The following is a 17,996-nucleotide window of genomic DNA, read 5'->3' on the forward strand; positions in this document are numbered from 1 at the left end:
TGCATTTTACAATGTTACAACATGCATAAATCTGTGCTTTCTTTCTCATACAATTTTTCATAAACTAGGTATAACCCATCCAATAATAAAGTTATGGAATAGTTTCATATAGTTCCTGAAATCCTGATAATATTAGAAAATCCCATACATGCCCTCTGCTATGAGCTGTTCATTGACTGATTTGAGGCAGGTTTATTGTTTAGTTTGAGATGATTTATAAGAGGAATAAAAGAATGCTGTCAACTTAAAAATGTTTGAAAACAAGTATCTTTACTTACTAACACCACCTTTCAATTATTACAGGTTTAAAATTCCTGTTTCCCTTTCACTATTCGTATTCTTTATTTATTTCTGACATATATCATAACTTGAACAAAGATACCCCATGTAACCACTTGTACCTGGATGTTCACAGTGCTGCAATATTTCGGTTTCAAACATCGCAGGGGACATTTACTTGCTTAAAGACTATTATCCCCTTGAAATATTAAAAATAAATGTAGATACATTTCTGTTGATCTTGTGTTTATATAAAAGTGTGTTTTAACAAAATGTACTGTTGTGCCATCTTGGAATTGACAGTTTCTCTTAAATAATTTAATTATATCTAGCATGAGACGAGTTCTGTTGGATAATTATGGTATGCTTTTAAATCTTAGTCCTTAAATGCCCAGTCAGTTGGACAACCATTAGCACAGCCAATGATGTCTCAACCTGCAACATTACAAATCCAGCCAGGCATGTCCCAGGTATGGATTAGTTTTGTATATTTACTGATAGGCTCTTTCAGCAAATAATCCCATTTAGGAATAGGGCATTAAGGACTTTCTCATAAACTGAACTGTGTGATGGAAGTTTATTTTATGCAGTCATCTTTACTTGCATTCTGTCTTCTGCCTAATTAAGATAAACTTCTCCCTAAATAAGTGTAACAATTGATTTTTAGCCAATTTTGCTGGATGCAAATTGTTGTTGCAGTTTATTTAGTACAAACTTGTACTGATTTGCTAATGACACAAATCTTTCACAAATTGTCAATGTTAGAAGTTAAAATCTGTTTTAAAAATCCAGCCCTAAGTATAAAATCAGATTAATATTGAATTCGTGCTCTGGTGGGAAGGAGGGGAGATGCACAATGTATTGGCATGGCAATGGGGATCTATAATAGTCTACATGGCTTTTGTCCTGGTTATCTAAGAGACCGTATCCTCCATGCCCTGTCCGGAACAGTTGAAGTCAACTGAGGCTGACGGTCCCTAGAAATATACAGCTGAGTTTTTATGTCTTCAAGTTACATTGTAAACCCATCTAATTGCTCAGGCTTTTTGCTGAGAGGTTGACCTGTGTGCAGGGCAGTTGTGTGTTGGTGTGTGTTTTTTGTTTGTTTGGGTTATTTTGTTCAGGAGTTCTCTGACACATACATTTAATGTTTAATCCCAGAACTTTTCGCAACTAAGTAATTGTGCCTAGAGTAATGCTCCCCAAACTGTTGGATGTGTCCCTTCCTGGGGTGGGGGAGGAGGTGCGGGGTGCATGGTGGGGCCCTGCATGGGGGCTGGAGATGGAGCACCACCAGCCCTACTCTGCCCCCAGACCAGCTTCTATCCCAGCCACAGCTCCACTCTGCCCCCAGACCAGTTCCAGCCCCAGCCACAGCTCCGCTCCTCCCCCTGCTTCACCCCCAACCCAACTCTGGCCCCAGCTGCAACTCCACTCTGCCTCCTGCCCTGCCCATAGCCCAGCTTCAACCTCAGCCACAGCTCCACTCCGCCCCCATCTCTAGCCCCAGATGCAGTTCCACTCCGTCCCATGCTCTTCCCCCAGCTCAGCTCTGCCTTCATTCCATCTCCACCCCGTGCCAGCTCCCCTCAAGCCCCAGCTCCGCCCCATCCCCAGTTCTGCCCCCAGCTCCACCTTCAGGCCAGCCTCCTCTGCTGAGCCAACTGTGGAGTAATGGAGGGGGGCACAGACAGATTCCATTACTGGTAAGGGGGATCACGAGAGGAAAAGTTTGGGCACCACTGGCCTAGAGATTGTAATAGACAACAAGTGTAGCAAGTTACTAGATAGGGCTCGGTTCCCATTGCTACTATGAAGGGATGATTTACCTTTTGTAGGTCAAGTTTGTCTGTTTCTGATTCAAACTCTTCTAACCTATACATGGCTCTGCAGCCTATGTTTCAGTTTTCAGCCCAATTGGGAGCCATGCAGCACCTAAAGGACCAGCTGGAGCAAAGAACACGAATGATAGAGGCAAATATTCATCGGCAGCAAGAAGAGTTGCGTAAGATTCAAGAACAGCTTCAAATGGTCCATGGTCAAGGGCTTCAGGTGAGTTACAGTTGGATTAACACTGACTTTTTGGTAAGGACTTAAATGACTTTCTACATGCTGAACTCCACCAATCTAGTCAAAATGGATAATATTGGGAAAGCCCTGCCTTACAGATCATTGCTACAGACTGTCAATTTCCAGGGAAGAAATTATGTATAGTATTCCGGATCTGTCAGTTATAAAATTATTTTCCCATCACTGCCTTCATTTCAGTAAACTACTGGAGATATTGGAAAGAGAAATGCAGTTTCTAATTCATGTTTCAAAATTTTGTACAAGCTGTCTTTGTACTTCTTTAAATGCAAATCTTAAACTAAATATGTAGGGATCTAATTCTCTTCACACCAGAGTTACACTACTCTATCTCTCTGTTAAATATTGAATGACTTAATGCAGAACGAAACTCGTGTAAGAAAGAGATTTTAATCGTGCGTTATCCATTGCTTATAGTACACTCATAAAGCCTCTGGCACCTACAGTTAAACAATATTTCTGTCTTTAATTGTTTTTCAGAGGTATTGTATGAAGAATTTTTCGTAATACTTTAAACCATCAATAGTTTGTTTTAAAAAAACTAATTTGTGGATTTTCTTAAAGATGTTTTTGCAGCAGTCAACTCCTGGATTAAATTTTGGTTCTGTGCAGCTTACTTCTGGAAACTCTTCTAACATTCAGCATCTTACACCAATAAACATGCAAGGTCAAGTTGTTCAGGCTAATCAAATTCAAGGCGGAATGAATACTGGGCATATTAGTACTCAGCACATGATACAGCAACAGCCTTTGCAGAGTACAACAACACAGGTAAAGTTTGTCATTAAGTACCTATGCTAGGCAGTATAATCACGTGGAACCAAAACTGAAACCCATTATGGGCCTGCCTGATCCTACTGTGATTCAATATAGAAAATTTCCATTGAAGTCAATGGAAATTTTAAATGTGCAAGAAACACGGTATTGGCATACCCTAAATGTTTTGGGTTGAAATATTTTGTTTTCTCTTTCAGGAAAAGGCTTAGATTTTATAGTCTTCTCTTGATAGAAGAATTATCAAGTGTAAATGATGAGCAGTGAATAACAAGTAGTTCTTTTGGAAGGACCCATCCTCAAAAGCAGGCTTTAGCTAATCATTCTTCCTTTTCATGTGGCCTTTTCATTCAGCAGAGGAACATGTTTAAAAGTAGCAAAATGTTACTGTAAAGCCATAGAATTGGGTAGGGGACAATAAGGGCAAGTGTAATACCTGAAAATACTTTAAACTCCATTTTTTTAACTCAGATTGAAAGTTAATGGTGTCCCTTTAAAATAATAGTATTTGATCAGTTAAAATGTGAATATATCTTTGGAACATTTGGCTTTGAATGAATAAAGAAATGTAACATTTTAGTCAAGAATCATGTTTCTGGAGCCCTAAGGATTTCCACCCCCTACCTACTCACATTGACATATCCCTAGTTTTTTTATTCCTACCGCCCTTGAAAGCCTTTTGTCATGGTGACCTATGTTGCCTTCAGTCCCAATAAAGTGCCTTCATAGAGCTCACTAAAGCTGATTTGACTAGTGCAAAGTAACGTGCTCTCTGTCTTCCCCTCACCCCAGCACTTCCAGGGACTGAGCATGCTTGCACCTGCAGTTCTGCCTGGCCCATTATTCCACCTTTTTGTGCAGTTCTCCTAATGTTATAAGAGTTTTGGAATAGGAACATGGGACTGGGACTGAGAAACTCCTGGATCCTAATCCTGGCACTAACACTTACTCACTGCATGGCCTGGGACAAATCATTTAACCTTTGTTTGCTCATTTGTAAAAACTGGGATAATATATATTTACGTAACTCACAAAGATGTTGTAGGAATGGATTAATTATTTTTTATCTTGTACAGTGTTTTGAGAGTATAAAGCGTATATAAGAACATTTAGAATTGGCAATAATTAACTATTCATGTACAGCATTTTTATTTATGCCTGCAAAGCAAGCTGTGCCTTCTGTGTTTGAAAGGGGTATTTGTTTTTACAGCTGTATTCAATTAATTTGTTAATTATTTATGTTATTAATTTATATATTTTTCTTTCTTAGCATACTCAACAGAATATACTTAGTGGGCACAATCAACAGACTTCTCTTACCAATCAGTCACAGAATACGCTTTCAGCCCCCTTATATAACACTATGGTGATTTCCCAGCCAACGACAGGAAATGTGGTCCAGATTCCATCTAGTTTACCACAAAACAATAACCAGAGTGCTGCAGTAACTACTTTCACCCAGGACAGACAGATCAGGTAAATATAAAGGAGCAATGTTGATTCAGATGATTTTGCTAGAGCTCTGTGTGCTTTAGTGGTCACCGGATCTTACGGAAAAGGAGACAAAAGTTAAACCAACAATTTCATGCAGTTTTACTTAGTGTAGTCTGAGGACCAAACTTGCAAAGGGATACTCCTGTAATTCCATTAAAACTCATGGTGTTGAGGCACAGGTGGAGGGGGTGGGCCTTTGAAGGCGACATGTAGCCCATAGCATTTGAATTTCTTTAGTTTGTAGTAAGCAAAGGAAAAATTGGTTTGTCTTGAATGATCCTGTCAGTGATAAACTGGCACTTACCTAATCAAATTGATGCAGGAAAGTTCACCCAGTGTACCTGAAGCAGATTTTTTTTTTTCCCCAAACTAAGCTGATAAAACCTTCTGACGTCTTTTTCCTTTAACAGATTTTCTCAAGGTCAGCAGCTTGTCACAAAATTGGTCACGGCCCCTGTAGCGTGTGGAGCGGTAATGGTACCAAGCACTATGTTTATGGGGCAGGTGGTGACTGCCTACCCCACTTTTGCTGCACAACAGCAGCAGCCACAGACATTATCAATAACGCAGCAGCAGCAGGGTCAGCAAGAGCAACAACAGCAGCTCAGTACAGTTCAGCAGTCGGCTCAAGCTCAGCTGGCGCAGCACCCGCAGCAGTTCTTGCAGGTAATGCAGCAGTGTCTAGAACTCTGTCAGATTGCACAGACTTTCCGATAGTGGTGTAAGCAGGTTCAGCCCATACTGCAAGTTTGGTGACTGAGAATGTTATTTAAATAAGCAACCTTGTTAATCTCAGACAAACGATGTGCACTGGAGGAGATGCTTTCGTAGACCTTATTTAAAGTCTCTTGCGATGTTTATTGTCAAGTTCACACATAAGAACTGCACTTAAAAACCTGTTTCCCAGCCTGTGGGCATTAGAGTACACTAGGAGTGGGACATGGAGAAAAGGAGAAAAACAAGGGGGACAGGAAAAATTGTCACATGGGTCCACCTCATCTCCCCATAAACATACTGATTCTAAGTAAAGGGGCAGGCATCTCTTTGTGAACCTCTCGTTTTCCCTCCAGTTGCCATGGTGGCCCACAATGCAACAAGGTGTGAGCTGGCTCAGGAGGCAGCGTGCCATCCTAAGTGTCTTTTCTCTGCTTCTGTGTAGCTGCAGGAGCACATGCTGTCTGGGCCTCAGGGAGATGCCAGTGGATGCCTGAGCAGCAATAGCCTTCTCATGAGTAAGGAGAGAAGAAGCCACCATGGGGGAGAGAAGAGATTTGATCAGAAAGAAAAGGAGGGACGGAGGAACAGATTGAGAATAACAAAAGAGCAAAAAAGAAAATACTTACTAAAAATAAGAGAAATCAAAAAAGAGTGAAGAGGAAGAAAGAGGAGGTAGAATGGACTAGTAAAAGGAGAGGCAGCAGTGACCTTGCAGAACTAGCGTACTGGAATACGTCTCACAGGATGGCCTCAGGAAGAGGGGAAAGGAGACAGTTGCCAGTCCATTAAAGGGGCAATCTACTACAACAAAAACTTTGGGAACCACTGAACTAGACACACAGTCAACCTATTTGGACCTGAAATTTTGCCTCCTTTTAAAGGAAGATAATCCCTTACAGCATCCCTAAATAGTTTGTGTATATGTATATGGGCATTCTCTGAAAAGAATGCTAAAATTGCAAATTAGATTCTTGAAATGTCAAAGTTAAAGTTGGTGGGTCAACCTTAACTATACTCAGATCATTAGGGGTATGTGTTCTTATAAAGCCTTTAATTACAATTGCTGTGTATCTCTGCCTCTAACTATTGCCATAGTGCTCCTAGCATTGACATCACATACCGAGATCCAATAAATTGCTTTACAGTTAGTCAGATGCTGAAAATATTAATACTCTGAAGTTAGCTATTTTATTCTGAATGAATCTTCACTTTGTGCAATTATAAGTGAAAGTAGTCGTGGTCCTACTGATGTTTAACCTCATGTGAGAGTTTTAAAATGTAACCAGACTTGCATTTTCATAGTGTGAGCAATAATCCTCTTTTATTTATTTCTTTTTAGACATCCAGGCTACTTCATGGAAATCAATCAACTCAGCTTATTCTCTCTGCTGCTTTCCCACTACAACAAAACACTTTTACTCAATCACACCACCAGCAGCATCAATCTCAGCAGCAGCAACTCTCACGACATAGAACTGACAACATGATTGATCCTTCCAAAGTTCAGCCACAGTAGCATGGGGATTCACTTCTTCTAGAAGCAAACAGCAGGGAGGGGCTGCTCCATAAACATTTGCACTGATGATAGTAGAGGTAGAAGTCCAAAGGCTTTATAAAGTACAGTATTGAGGTCTACTTCTAACTTCTGGGAATCTGTTTGCAGAAGAAACTACTACAAAATGTTGTGGAGGTACCTTAGGTACAAAGAGCAAAAAGATAATGGGGACATGGCCAACTTTGACAATCTTGTAGTTGTCCCAGTTTCTGTGTTCTAAAGGATGTGCTGCCACATAATAACTTGTCCAGTTCAAGTCTCAAACCGTCAGTGAATTGAAAAGGGCACTAAAAATGTTGGTATCTTTAGCAGTCCTGTAAGTTTTTATCAAATGTGACCATGGATGTGCAGTTGCTCACAATAATGCTACAAATACAGTCCAAAAGACATTTAAATTTTTTCTTCAGTTGATTATGGGACAAGTAAATATTTTCAAAATGTTGTGTGGAATCAGATTCTGTATTATACAGATGTAAAATAATGTGTATATGTCTGGATAAAAGGAGAGAGAGCAAAAATATTTTATATGATGCATGAAAATGTAATCTTGTTGTTTGTAGGTTTGAATGTTTCCCTAAATTCTCACACCATGCTCCGACTAATATTTTCCTCTGTTCTACCCTTTTGTTTACAACATGATGCATCATAATTTTCACCCTTAATGTGGGCACAAGTCTCTTGTTTGTGCTCTGTCTGCGATGTCACAGTTTGTTCAGTGAGGTATAGTGTGCTGGTTAGTGGATTTTTTGGGGTTAAATTATTGATGAAACTGTTTGAACTGATGGTCACGCATCAGGGTTCAAGACATTCAGATTTCAGAAGTATTATCCATCATTTCACAATTATTCATTGTTTTTTGATTGAAAAATAGGAATTTGCACTGCTTTATTGTGGATGGTTTGGAATTTTACTCCCCAAAGCTATCTTTTGATATAGATCATAGTTGGAAATATTTATGTAAAGGGTTTTAAAAAAACTACATGAAAGTAATTTTTAAAAATGTCAGTTATAGGAGTAATTTGCACAACAATATATTTACACTTAATAACATTTTAGGCACTTTTTAACCACCTTCTCTGTGGTGAGAATTGTAACTTGTTAAAATATGTTGGAATCTTTTTATTCTCCTTAAAAAATTAGATCTTTCTTCAGACAAAACTGATTCAGGGTCATTTTAAAACAAAAAAACAAGAAACCCATAGTGCCTTGATTTTAATTCAGGTGATAAAGTTGAACATCTTGAATTATGTTGTCTTGAATCTGTTACGATTTTACAATTTTGAAGTCTTAGTATAATCTCAACAAAACGTGTTTCTACTTCATAGCTATATCTTGTTTGTGTTCATATATACAAGTATTTTAACAATCGTCTGAGTTGAGATCATGAGCATTTTTTAAAGGAGGGCCTCTCCCCTCAGACACTAAAATGGAAACGGAAACAGATATCTAATGATTTACCTGTAAAGTGTTCAAAGAGTAAGGAGAAGCACTCTTTAGTGGCTCCAAAACAGAGATTAGTCATTTGGGGGGGAAATTAATCTGACCTTTTTAATTAGATCAGATCCAATTTTACTTTATTGATTGGAATTTAATGGAAAAATAAAGAGTTGATTGGGACTGCATGTTTAACACACGAGTATTGACTTAAAAGGGATACCACTAAACTAAGACTTCAGAAGGCAACCTCACTTTATAAAGATAATAAAAAGTTCCAACAGAAATGATTTCCAATTTTTAAATGTTCAGTAGATTTCTATGGTACTACTTCATACAAATCACATCTGCAAAGCAAAATGAGCTAATACTAAGATAGACCTGGTAGTTAAAAGAGAAAATTAATTAAAATTAACACGAGGAGGGAAAGTTTTTAGTCAAGAAGCTGAATTAAGTCAGAGTATTAGGGAGGAGCTGTATGAATGTAACCAAATTGTGGTGGAATATTAAATATTAGGAACAGTTTGATTGTATTATTGGGTGACCAGAGCTGACTGAAAGGTAGTGCTAAGTTAGTGAACACTAGATGCAGTTACCTTTTGAAGCTTCTTAAAATTAGCCTTGGCCTCTCCACTATCATCTCTTCATCGGATTAGCCCCTCTCCCCCAAACAATAAAGCAACAGGTCAACAGTGGATCCTGGGAGAATCACAGTGAAAAAAGAAAGAAGGCATAAGAAGTAAAGAACCAAAGAGAACTGGATTGGTTTCTGCTCCAGGAAGCCTCTTGCAACAAGGAGTAGGAATAGATACAAATATTAAACATATCCAGGAAACTTTCTCTCTCTATGCTCTTTAAAGGGATTTCTGTCATTCCCTGAACCAGTATAATTGTTAGAAACATATATTTTTTTTAAGTTTTAGAAAAGCAAAACTGCATTGACTTTTATTTATTTTTTTCAAATTGCCTTGCTAATCCTGCCATAGCATTCCGCCTGTATCCAAAATTTAAGCTGCATTGACCAGAGGTCCATTCCATAAAGACTTTTAGTGGGAAATAGACTTGTTATATAAAGGTTTTAACCGAATTACAATAATAAAATAGCACTAAAGAAGGAAATTAGGAGAACTTTAATATTACTCTTAGAAATGTAGTGTGGTGATAAAACCAACTGATAAGATGTAGCATTTGCAGCTACAGAAAATACAGAGCATAACCAGCAGATAGCTGAGAGAGTTTTATATATAAGCTTCATTCAAACCCCCTCTCTCAACCAAAAAAATACTGTGGTATGCTGTTGTAGGTCAGACAATAAAAAGGCAGCCTAACTTAGGTGTGATAGGTTTTATATTAACATAGCTATTGGCAGAGGACTAAGAGGAAAAATTCTGTGCTTTGATCAAGAAGCCTTCCATAAGCTCAGAGGGGAAAGTCATCCAAAAATGAAGCTACTCTTTACCTGCTAGCTGATAAAGAGAAGAGGGGGAATTCTAAGAGACTGGAAGATTATTACATACCTTTGAAAAGCTTCTGCCGCAATTCAGGCAAATGTTTAAAAAAAAAAAAAAAAACAGAAAAAGCACACAGTATTTCACTGACTCTAATTGGTGTGGATGTTCTGCTTCTCTTTCACTGACTGTTAAAGGATTTGTGTTCAAACAAGGCACTCACTTCTGGTCCTATTAAAGTCAATTGCAAAACTCCATTGACTTCAGTGGGAAGAAAATTGGGGTCCAGTCTTTCTCTCTTCTAATCAGCCTGCTGCTTCTGCCCAGCTTACTCACAGGTGTGGCAAACCTGTTGTTTGTGACATCCCAAGAGATATCATAGCATTCTCTGCTGTGATGTGTAATGTTACAGAATGACTCTGACAGGAGTGAGGAAGTTGGCTAAGAAGGAGAAAGTGTTTGTATTATGGATGCTTTGGTGACGTACAGTTAAGTAAAATATCATGCTGTATTTTCTTAATAGAGTTTTGATGAGAAAATTAGTAAGTTTGCCTGGGTTGAGTGAGAACTCAAAGAAAAGCCTCAGAATTTCAGAGGGAAAAGAAATATAGCTATTTTTATATTATATTTAATATATGTTATATTTGTATATAAATATGAAAAGATTATAGTAAGAACTCTCCATATGCCTTCCATTTTATCTAGACGTTTACCTCCTGGTGCTATGGCTCCAGGGTATCACTATCTTTGTAGGCATTATGCCTGCTGCCAACCAACATTTAAGTTAATGTTCTAATATCTTTACAATAGGCCCCAATTCAGCAGTATGCCTAATTTGAAGCATGTAAGATAGTCCAATTTAAGTGAATGCTGATGTACTGTGCTCAGTAGCGTCCTTAGTTCTCCTCAGTGCCCATGCTGGCAATTTTTCATGGGAAAAGGAGAAACCCTCGCAAGACTCAAGTAGTGCAGTTTAAAAAAGGGGTTTGGAATAATGATAAGCACTTTACTGGAAAAAAAAACATTTGGAAAACAGTTAATTATTTTAGGCAATGGAACGGTTCAAACAGGTCCAAAGGAATCAAAATATAGAAAACCTGTCAAAAAGAGGCATTTCTGGAAAGTGTTTCTAAATGTGGTGATCCTTTGAGGCTCTAAGTGTGAGATTAAAAAGGCATCTAAAATTGGTTGATTTTGTTTTAATATGGCTTTGGGAAAGGCTAAATCTACATAAATACTATCTTCTTTTAGAGGTTTCTTTTAAAGTTGCACAATTGCCTGTGAGAAAGAAATGATCAGGAAGCTTATTAGCCTGTTCAGTAATTCTGAATGGCCCTTGGGATTATAATTTGCATTAAAATATGTGTAGCGGGTTTACAGATGTGGCCTTTAGTAGACTGTTGCAATCCCCAATTCTAGAATAACTAGCATTCTTAGAGATAAAACCAGATGTAGTTATGAGTGCATTTTAAATGACATGGCATCATGCAGTGTCAGCACATGCATGTTAGATTCGTAAGTACAGTATCTTTCTTTGAAATCATTCTTGAAACAAGATACACATTGAGAAGGGCTGGGGAAATTATTATTTTTGGCTAAAAGGGAGAAAAAGACTAACATAGTGCTGAATCTTTTTTTAATCATCCCCAGTGGAAAAAGTTAAAAACTATTTGATACTAATTGGGATAAAGAATTTTGTATTCAGTATATTTGAAGTTGAATGTTGAATGGCTCATAGTAAATGAGAGAAACTTTGAGAGAGATATTTAAATTAAAACTGGTTGTCCATTAGACCTTTTTTTAATATCCTGATTTTAACACTACATTCCTTGTTTTTTTTCTTTAATAAACAAGTAATTTACAGGCTTTGTTTGCTTCATGCTTTGTCATCTGCATGGGTTTTGCCAGCATGGTATGCTAAATTTGTACCTATAAATAAAAAGGAAAAACAAAACACTGTGTATGAACCAATACTGTATTGCCTGATATGGAGATCCCAGCCAAGACTGAGAGGTGCTGCACTAATAGACAATCAAAATGGGTGACTATTTATGAAGGACTTTTGGGAATGATCTTAAAGTAGTAACTGCTTTGAAAGCAGCTGAGTTTTTTTTTTTAAATGAGATAAAACTATTTATTTTAAAATATATCAAGTGGATTGAATTTTGAGTTTTTAAGCAGTGTTGATTTCACAGTGTCTTGGGTTTTGATTTGGTTTTGTACTTTCTAACTGGCATTAGATTTGTATATGTAGAAAACTAGTGCCACTCCATATTGACGTCAGGAAATGTAGATGCAGTTCCCTGGTGTTCATGTGACCATTACTAACTGTCAGTTTTTTAATTGAATAAATGTAACTCATTTGAAATTCTACTTCTTGTAGCTTCTAAGGTTCTGGTAACTTTTCTAATTTCACTTTCATATCCTACAGGGTTCTATAGTTAAAGGTCTCTTAACATTTGAACAAGTATACCAAAGGCACTTCCTTTTTAATCTCTTTTTCCATACCTTGACAAAGAACAGTGATAAGGCAAATGGGGGTGGGGCTATATTTAAAATGTATATTGCACCTTTTCTTGACTACTTTCTGTATCACTTCATAAAATGATGGCCTGTCCTGAAGGTTACAGAGATGTCCGTGTTTCTTGCATCTTGTGGTGTTTTCAGCCTTTGTGTAAGGGATATAAGACAGATGGCAGTCTCTGTTTTAGTTAAAATAATCTAGTGCTTTCAAAGAGTAGTATTACCTGTTCAGATTATGCCCTTGGATATATCTGTGTATTCTTCATGATGTGTAGGTGTAACAGAAGGCAGAATTTGACCTAATTTCTGTGTCTTCGTTACTATCTTGAAACTGATCAAGGCAGTCTTGTTTGAACATGTACTCTTTGCAACTAAAATGTTTTAATAATGAAGTGTAAAGATTTCATGCCGCCTTTATATCTGCATGAGGACATAAATAGGAGTTCTATATGCAGATCTGGGGCAGAGTATAACCCAATGTGGTGGTTTAACTAAATAGACTGGGCCAGATCCTGCTCTCGTACTGAAATAACTCCACTGACTTCTGGTTGGCTTTGGTGGAGTTACCCTGGAATGTGAAATTGGATCTAAAAGTGTACCCTGTAACTGAAGATGATGGGAATGTGGAAAATTTGCTAAAAGGTTTGTTTTTGTTTTTAATTTCTGGGCAAACTATGACATCACTTCATTGTCAGAACGTTGGTATTTTCATGTTGGGAGTGAGATTGTACTGGTGCAATCCCATTGCTGGCAATGAGTGCACTGAAACTGTTTGTGCAAAGTTAATGTAGAATTAGCCATACAAATTCTTTAGCTGAAAAAACAAATCTGCAGCAGATGATGGTGTCTTGTTATAAAAAGACAATCAGTTTTCTTAAAACAGAACTTTGGGAAAATACATTGATATTTCCTTATACTTATCAACCAGAAGAGCTGTAATTCAAACTGCTGATACAACTGAAGCAGTGTTGTTCAACTACATTTCACAGTTGTGCAAGTTTGGGAACCAGCACCTTACTTAGACAAGACCATAACTGTTGAATATTTGTAAAGATTAAAAATTGAAAGTCTAGTTAACTCAGCACTTTTTTTTGCCTCAAAGAGCTATTGGAAAATAGAAGTGTTAAATTTTTGTAAATTTTCTATTGTTGACATGGAGTAGTAGTTGAAACAACATGAATGAATAATTTTTCACTCTTACTAGTGTGCTGTACAGAGCTATGGATTCACTGTCCTTTCCATTACTGTCACTACTGCTTGGCTCTTGAAATGAATTGGATCAGTGTAGTTAATTTGGGGGGAAATCATCATCCTAGTCAACTAGAGGAAACTAAAAAAAAATTGTTACATGCTAAGTACAGATAGGTGACACAGGAGTGAATGAAAAGCTGTTTTTCCTTCCCCAAGAATGCTGCTGGTGTTGCAAATGCTGTCTACATTAGCAAACTTCATAGCTGTATTTCACCACTGATAGAACTATTCTGGTATTAGGGTATGTCTACACTTACCAGGGATCGATACTGTGGCGATTGATCCACCGGAGGTTGATTTAGCGGGTCTAATGAAGTCCTGCTAAATCGACCATAGATTACTCTCCTGTCAACTCCGGTACTCCACCGGAACGAGAAGCCTAAGCTAAGTCGATGGGAGAATTTCTCCGATCGACCCAGTGCGGTGTAGACACCACAATAAGTTGACCTAAGCTACGTCGACTCCAGCTACGTTATTTACGTAGCTGGAGTTGTATAACTTAGGGCAACTTAACCCCGTAGTGTAGACTTGCCCCTTGTGAAGACAAAGCCAAATAGTGACTTTAGCTTGTGAGACTTGGGGGCCAAAGATGCCAAGAGTGTGAATGAGAGCGCTGAACAGATTTAATTTCATTATTTAATCCTCCAGAACATGAACAGTGATTTTGGTTAGGATGAGACCCTATGTTAACCTGTGTAGGGTGAATGGGCCTTTTGTGACTTGGGCCAATCTTGCACCTTTACTCAAGTGAAGTCAGTGGGGCAACTCGTGAATAAGATCTGCAGAATGGGACTATACAGGAGGGGCTTCAGCTGGATTGATTATGGACGTGAGTAAGGGATCCAGAATCCAGGCCTCAAACTGCTGCAAAATCTAGCATGAGCTGTATTCAGGAATGGACTCCGAGGTTGATACCAGCTGGTTTCCAAGTATAATTGGAGGGCAGTTCAGTGTGTACAATACGTTGTTCTAACCTGTGCAGTCAGTCACTGACTCTCACGACCACAAAATTTACATCTAAATGCCATTAAGTAGTCCTGCTTCAGAACTGTAAGCCCACTACCAGGCTTTTTCTGGAACGTATCCAACACATTCACATTGCTCTCCTGATACTGTGTTTTTATTAGTGGTGAAGATTGTATTTGTACTTTGCTTTTGCCCAGCTTCTATTGAAAACTTTGTACTAGCAACATATCAAACCTGACGTTTAAAAGTCTGGTGCTAGCTTAATCTCCCTGTAGTGCTCTTTAACATAGAGAAATTAAATGAGACAAAGTATTTTGTTTTACCAAGTTATCTTTAATAATACTGATCTTGGTGCAGCTTTAAAAAGATAAGCAAGCTTGTACTAATACTATGTTCTTCCCCCCCCCCTTTGAAATACTATAATTGATGTCTCCCGGATTACATTTCATCACAACAGAGCCAAGCAGCAGCTACCCCTCTGGCTGTCTTTTTTTGCTTCCATTATTAAAGCTTGGAAATAAAACCTACCTCATGTGTTTTTCCATGTGACTTACATTTCAGCTTGGTTTTTGCCTGCACTGAAGCCTGAATACGTTGTTCACCACCTCAGTACTGCACTGTAGTTTTATGGACAAATTGGCTAGTAAGTGAGCTGCTTAGTCACTGATACAGCTTCACCTTTGTTTTTATTCACTTGGCCGTAATATTACATCTACATCTGTTTCCTTCCCATGAACCAAGGAGGAGATCCTATTAACCTTGTTACTTAGAACCCTGTCATTGATTATATTCTTAAAGTAGCACTTATCTGCAAGACCCATGGGCCTTCTCCAGATAACTGCTTATAATAGCCATTCAATGAGGGTAGAGGACTTTAGGACTCAATATTCCTATATTGCAAGCATCTGGCTGGAGCCAGGAAAAAATATGGCAAGCAGTGGGCCAGGGCTAGAACAAGTAAATGAACATGTCGCTTGCTCTTTCCTAAAGTGTTTCAGATGTCAGTTGCCAAAGCCAGAACATAGCTTAATGGATATTACAGCCACTTATGGGGACCATCAGTGTTACCCAGGCTTTCTTCTATAGAAGAGCCTTTAATGTCACTGGAAAGGTTGCATTGAGCCTTTCCACGTTAAGCAGCCGTAGGGCTCCGTGTTTCTCACAAAGGTCACAGAAATCACTGATTCCATGGCTTCTTGCGACCTACGTGACTTCTGCGGGAGGCCAGTGTGGCTGGCCCTGGGGCCAGCTGCTCAGACAGCTCTGAGGACACCCAAACCAGCTTCTGCTGGAGCAGCTCTGCAGCCAGATGCACCAGCTGCTGCTCTGGCAGGCCCCCGGGGACTGTCTGAGCAGTGGTCCCGGTGGTGGCAGGAACTGCCGCAGCTCCTGGCGGCAGTGCCAGGTGGCGGGAGGAGCAGCTGGCCCTGGGGTTCCCCTCCCCACCTCCTGGCAGTTGGTGCTCCTCCCCTCCCTCCCCCCCCAAAAAAAAGATTCAATCACAGGTATTTTTAGTAAAAGTCATGGACAGGTCTCAGGCTGTGATATTTCTTTTGTTACTAAAAATACCTGTGATTAAATCATAGCCTTAATCATTAGGGAGGTAGATCAAAGAGTTAGCTGGAAACTGGCTAATTGCAGGAGGGGGAGGGGGAGGTGTTAGTTACCAGGGAAGGGAAGATGGGAGGCACAGGTCACCTTCAGAGCTCAGACTTGGGAGGCTCTTGTTTTCCATGCAGCAAGATATTTCATTGCTTATTTCCCAATGCTAGGAGCCTGGGTAATAGGAGGAACTGGACCCTTTTGGCTAAGGAGGAATACAACTGCCATTACTAAAACCTGCCGTGGTGATTTGTATGGGTGGAATGTTAAAAGCAGGAGTTCTAGCCACTTAGGAAGGAGAAAGAGGGTGACAGGTATGGGGAAGGGAGACACCATTAGCTGGTTTACAGTTATTAATCACTCAGAACTGCAGGGTCTTAAATGCCCAGAGACCAATGTGCTGACAATGCTCAAGAGGGTCAGAGAACCAGAGGAGCTGCTCTTTAAGTAGTTGGCTGAATTGTATGGAAAGAAAAATTGTGGTATGGGGGCCTCAATTTGGGGGAAGACAGGTAAAATATGTTTCTAAAAATTATACAGAAGTTTATAACACAAGATACTGTAGGCACTGAGAGGTAACTTTTGGACCTCATTATGGTGGATAAAGATGAATTAATCACTGTAAGTGGTGTTCCCTAGGGCAGTGGTCTCCAACCATTCTATCCAAGATCACTTTTTGAATTTAAGGGCATCCTAGGATCTGCCCTAGCCCCACTCAGGCACATCGGCACCTCCACCCCATCGTGAGCTAGGCCATGCCACCTTCCCCCTGCCAGCCAGTAGTGCACTAAATGGCCACACTGAGTCTGGACCTGGGGTGGTGGGGCATGGGGTATTGCCCCGGCAACTCCTATTGGCCACAGCTCCCTGTTCCTGGGAGCTGTGGTGTCAGTGCTTGCAGGCAGGAGCAGGGTGGAGACCCCTATCTCCCATCCCTCCCACAGGGCATGCTGGCTGCTTCCGGGAGTGGCGGGGGTGTCCCTAATCGACGGGTTGGTGACCACTGCCCTAGGAGCACTGAGGACAGTCCCAACCAGTAATATATATCCTTGGTGCTGCAAAAGGGGGGCTGAGGAAAATGATATGCAAAATTAGTGGGAGGAAGCAGTTAGGCAGAAAGATGAAAATTGGGAATTTAAGAAGAGCTTATGAGATGTTTAAAAGCCACAGTTGTAAAAGAATACAGCTCAGGGAGTAAACGTGTCCATTAGAAACAATATTGTGTTCAGAACCAGGGAAGGGGTGGGAGGGAAGCAATGAATATGCTTTAGGTGTTCTGAACTGACACTTTCACCAGCCAGCTTTTGCTCGATACAGATTTTACATACGCTTCCTAATGAAGTGCCAGTGTCTTCAGCGTAGCCTCCGTCAAGCATGGAGAACAGCGAGACTCGGTGCTAAAGCTTCATTGCACTGCAATACCCTTCTGACAACACACAACCCCAGGAAGTGGGACTGAAGCCTGAGCGCACCCAAGCCCAGGTGGGAGAGGTCAAAGCCTGCACTCCATTGTCCGGGCAGGGGGCCTGTTACCTTAGGCCCACAACCCAGGACTAAAGCCGAAGGCCAGGGCAATGAGGGTCAGGCTTTGGCTTTGTCCCCCAGCCAATCTAATGCCAGCCCTGATTAAAATGTGGTTGTCACCCACTTTGCGTTCATGACCTAGTTGGAGAACTGCTGAGCTAATGGATGATATCCCATGTGAATGTTCAGCAGAGGTTTTAGGATGGAAGTAAAAAGTAGTCCCAGGGTATATAAATAGATACTAGCTGGAGCAGTAGGCCTAGATCTGGGCCTCCCACTTGTGTACTGTACCACGTGAGCCATTCACTCACTTTTCCCTAATGCAGCGACTTTCTAATTAT

The 17,996-nt window shown here is 39.8% G+C and overlaps 1 protein-coding gene across 16 annotated transcripts in view; it reads left to right on the forward strand.

Annotated features, from left to right (window-relative positions):
* Positions 1-12,162, forward strand: part of CLOCK (clock circadian regulator) — an 88,837-nt gene extending 76,675 nt beyond the window's left edge. For all 16 annotated transcript variants that reach the window (XM_038398498.2, XM_038398497.2, XM_038398499.2 and 13 more), the window contains 6 exons: positions 660-749; positions 2,173-2,331; positions 2,932-3,138; positions 4,412-4,617; positions 5,046-5,301; positions 6,692-12,162. In XM_038398498.2, the coding sequence (XP_038254426.1) occupies positions 660-749; positions 2,173-2,331; positions 2,932-3,138; positions 4,412-4,617; positions 5,046-5,301; positions 6,692-6,868 (1,095 nt within the window). In that variant the 3' untranslated portion in view covers positions 6,869-12,162. The remainder of the gene's footprint in view (positions 1-659; positions 750-2,172; positions 2,332-2,931; positions 3,139-4,411; positions 4,618-5,045; positions 5,302-6,691) is intronic.
* Positions 12,163-17,996: the final 5,834 nt, after the last annotated feature.

Source organism: Dermochelys coriacea, chromosome 4 (assembly GCF_009764565.3).
Source record: "Dermochelys coriacea isolate rDerCor1 chromosome 4, rDerCor1.pri.v4, whole genome shotgun sequence".
In the NCBI taxonomy this organism is placed as follows: domain Eukaryota; kingdom Metazoa; phylum Chordata; order Testudines; family Dermochelyidae; genus Dermochelys; species Dermochelys coriacea.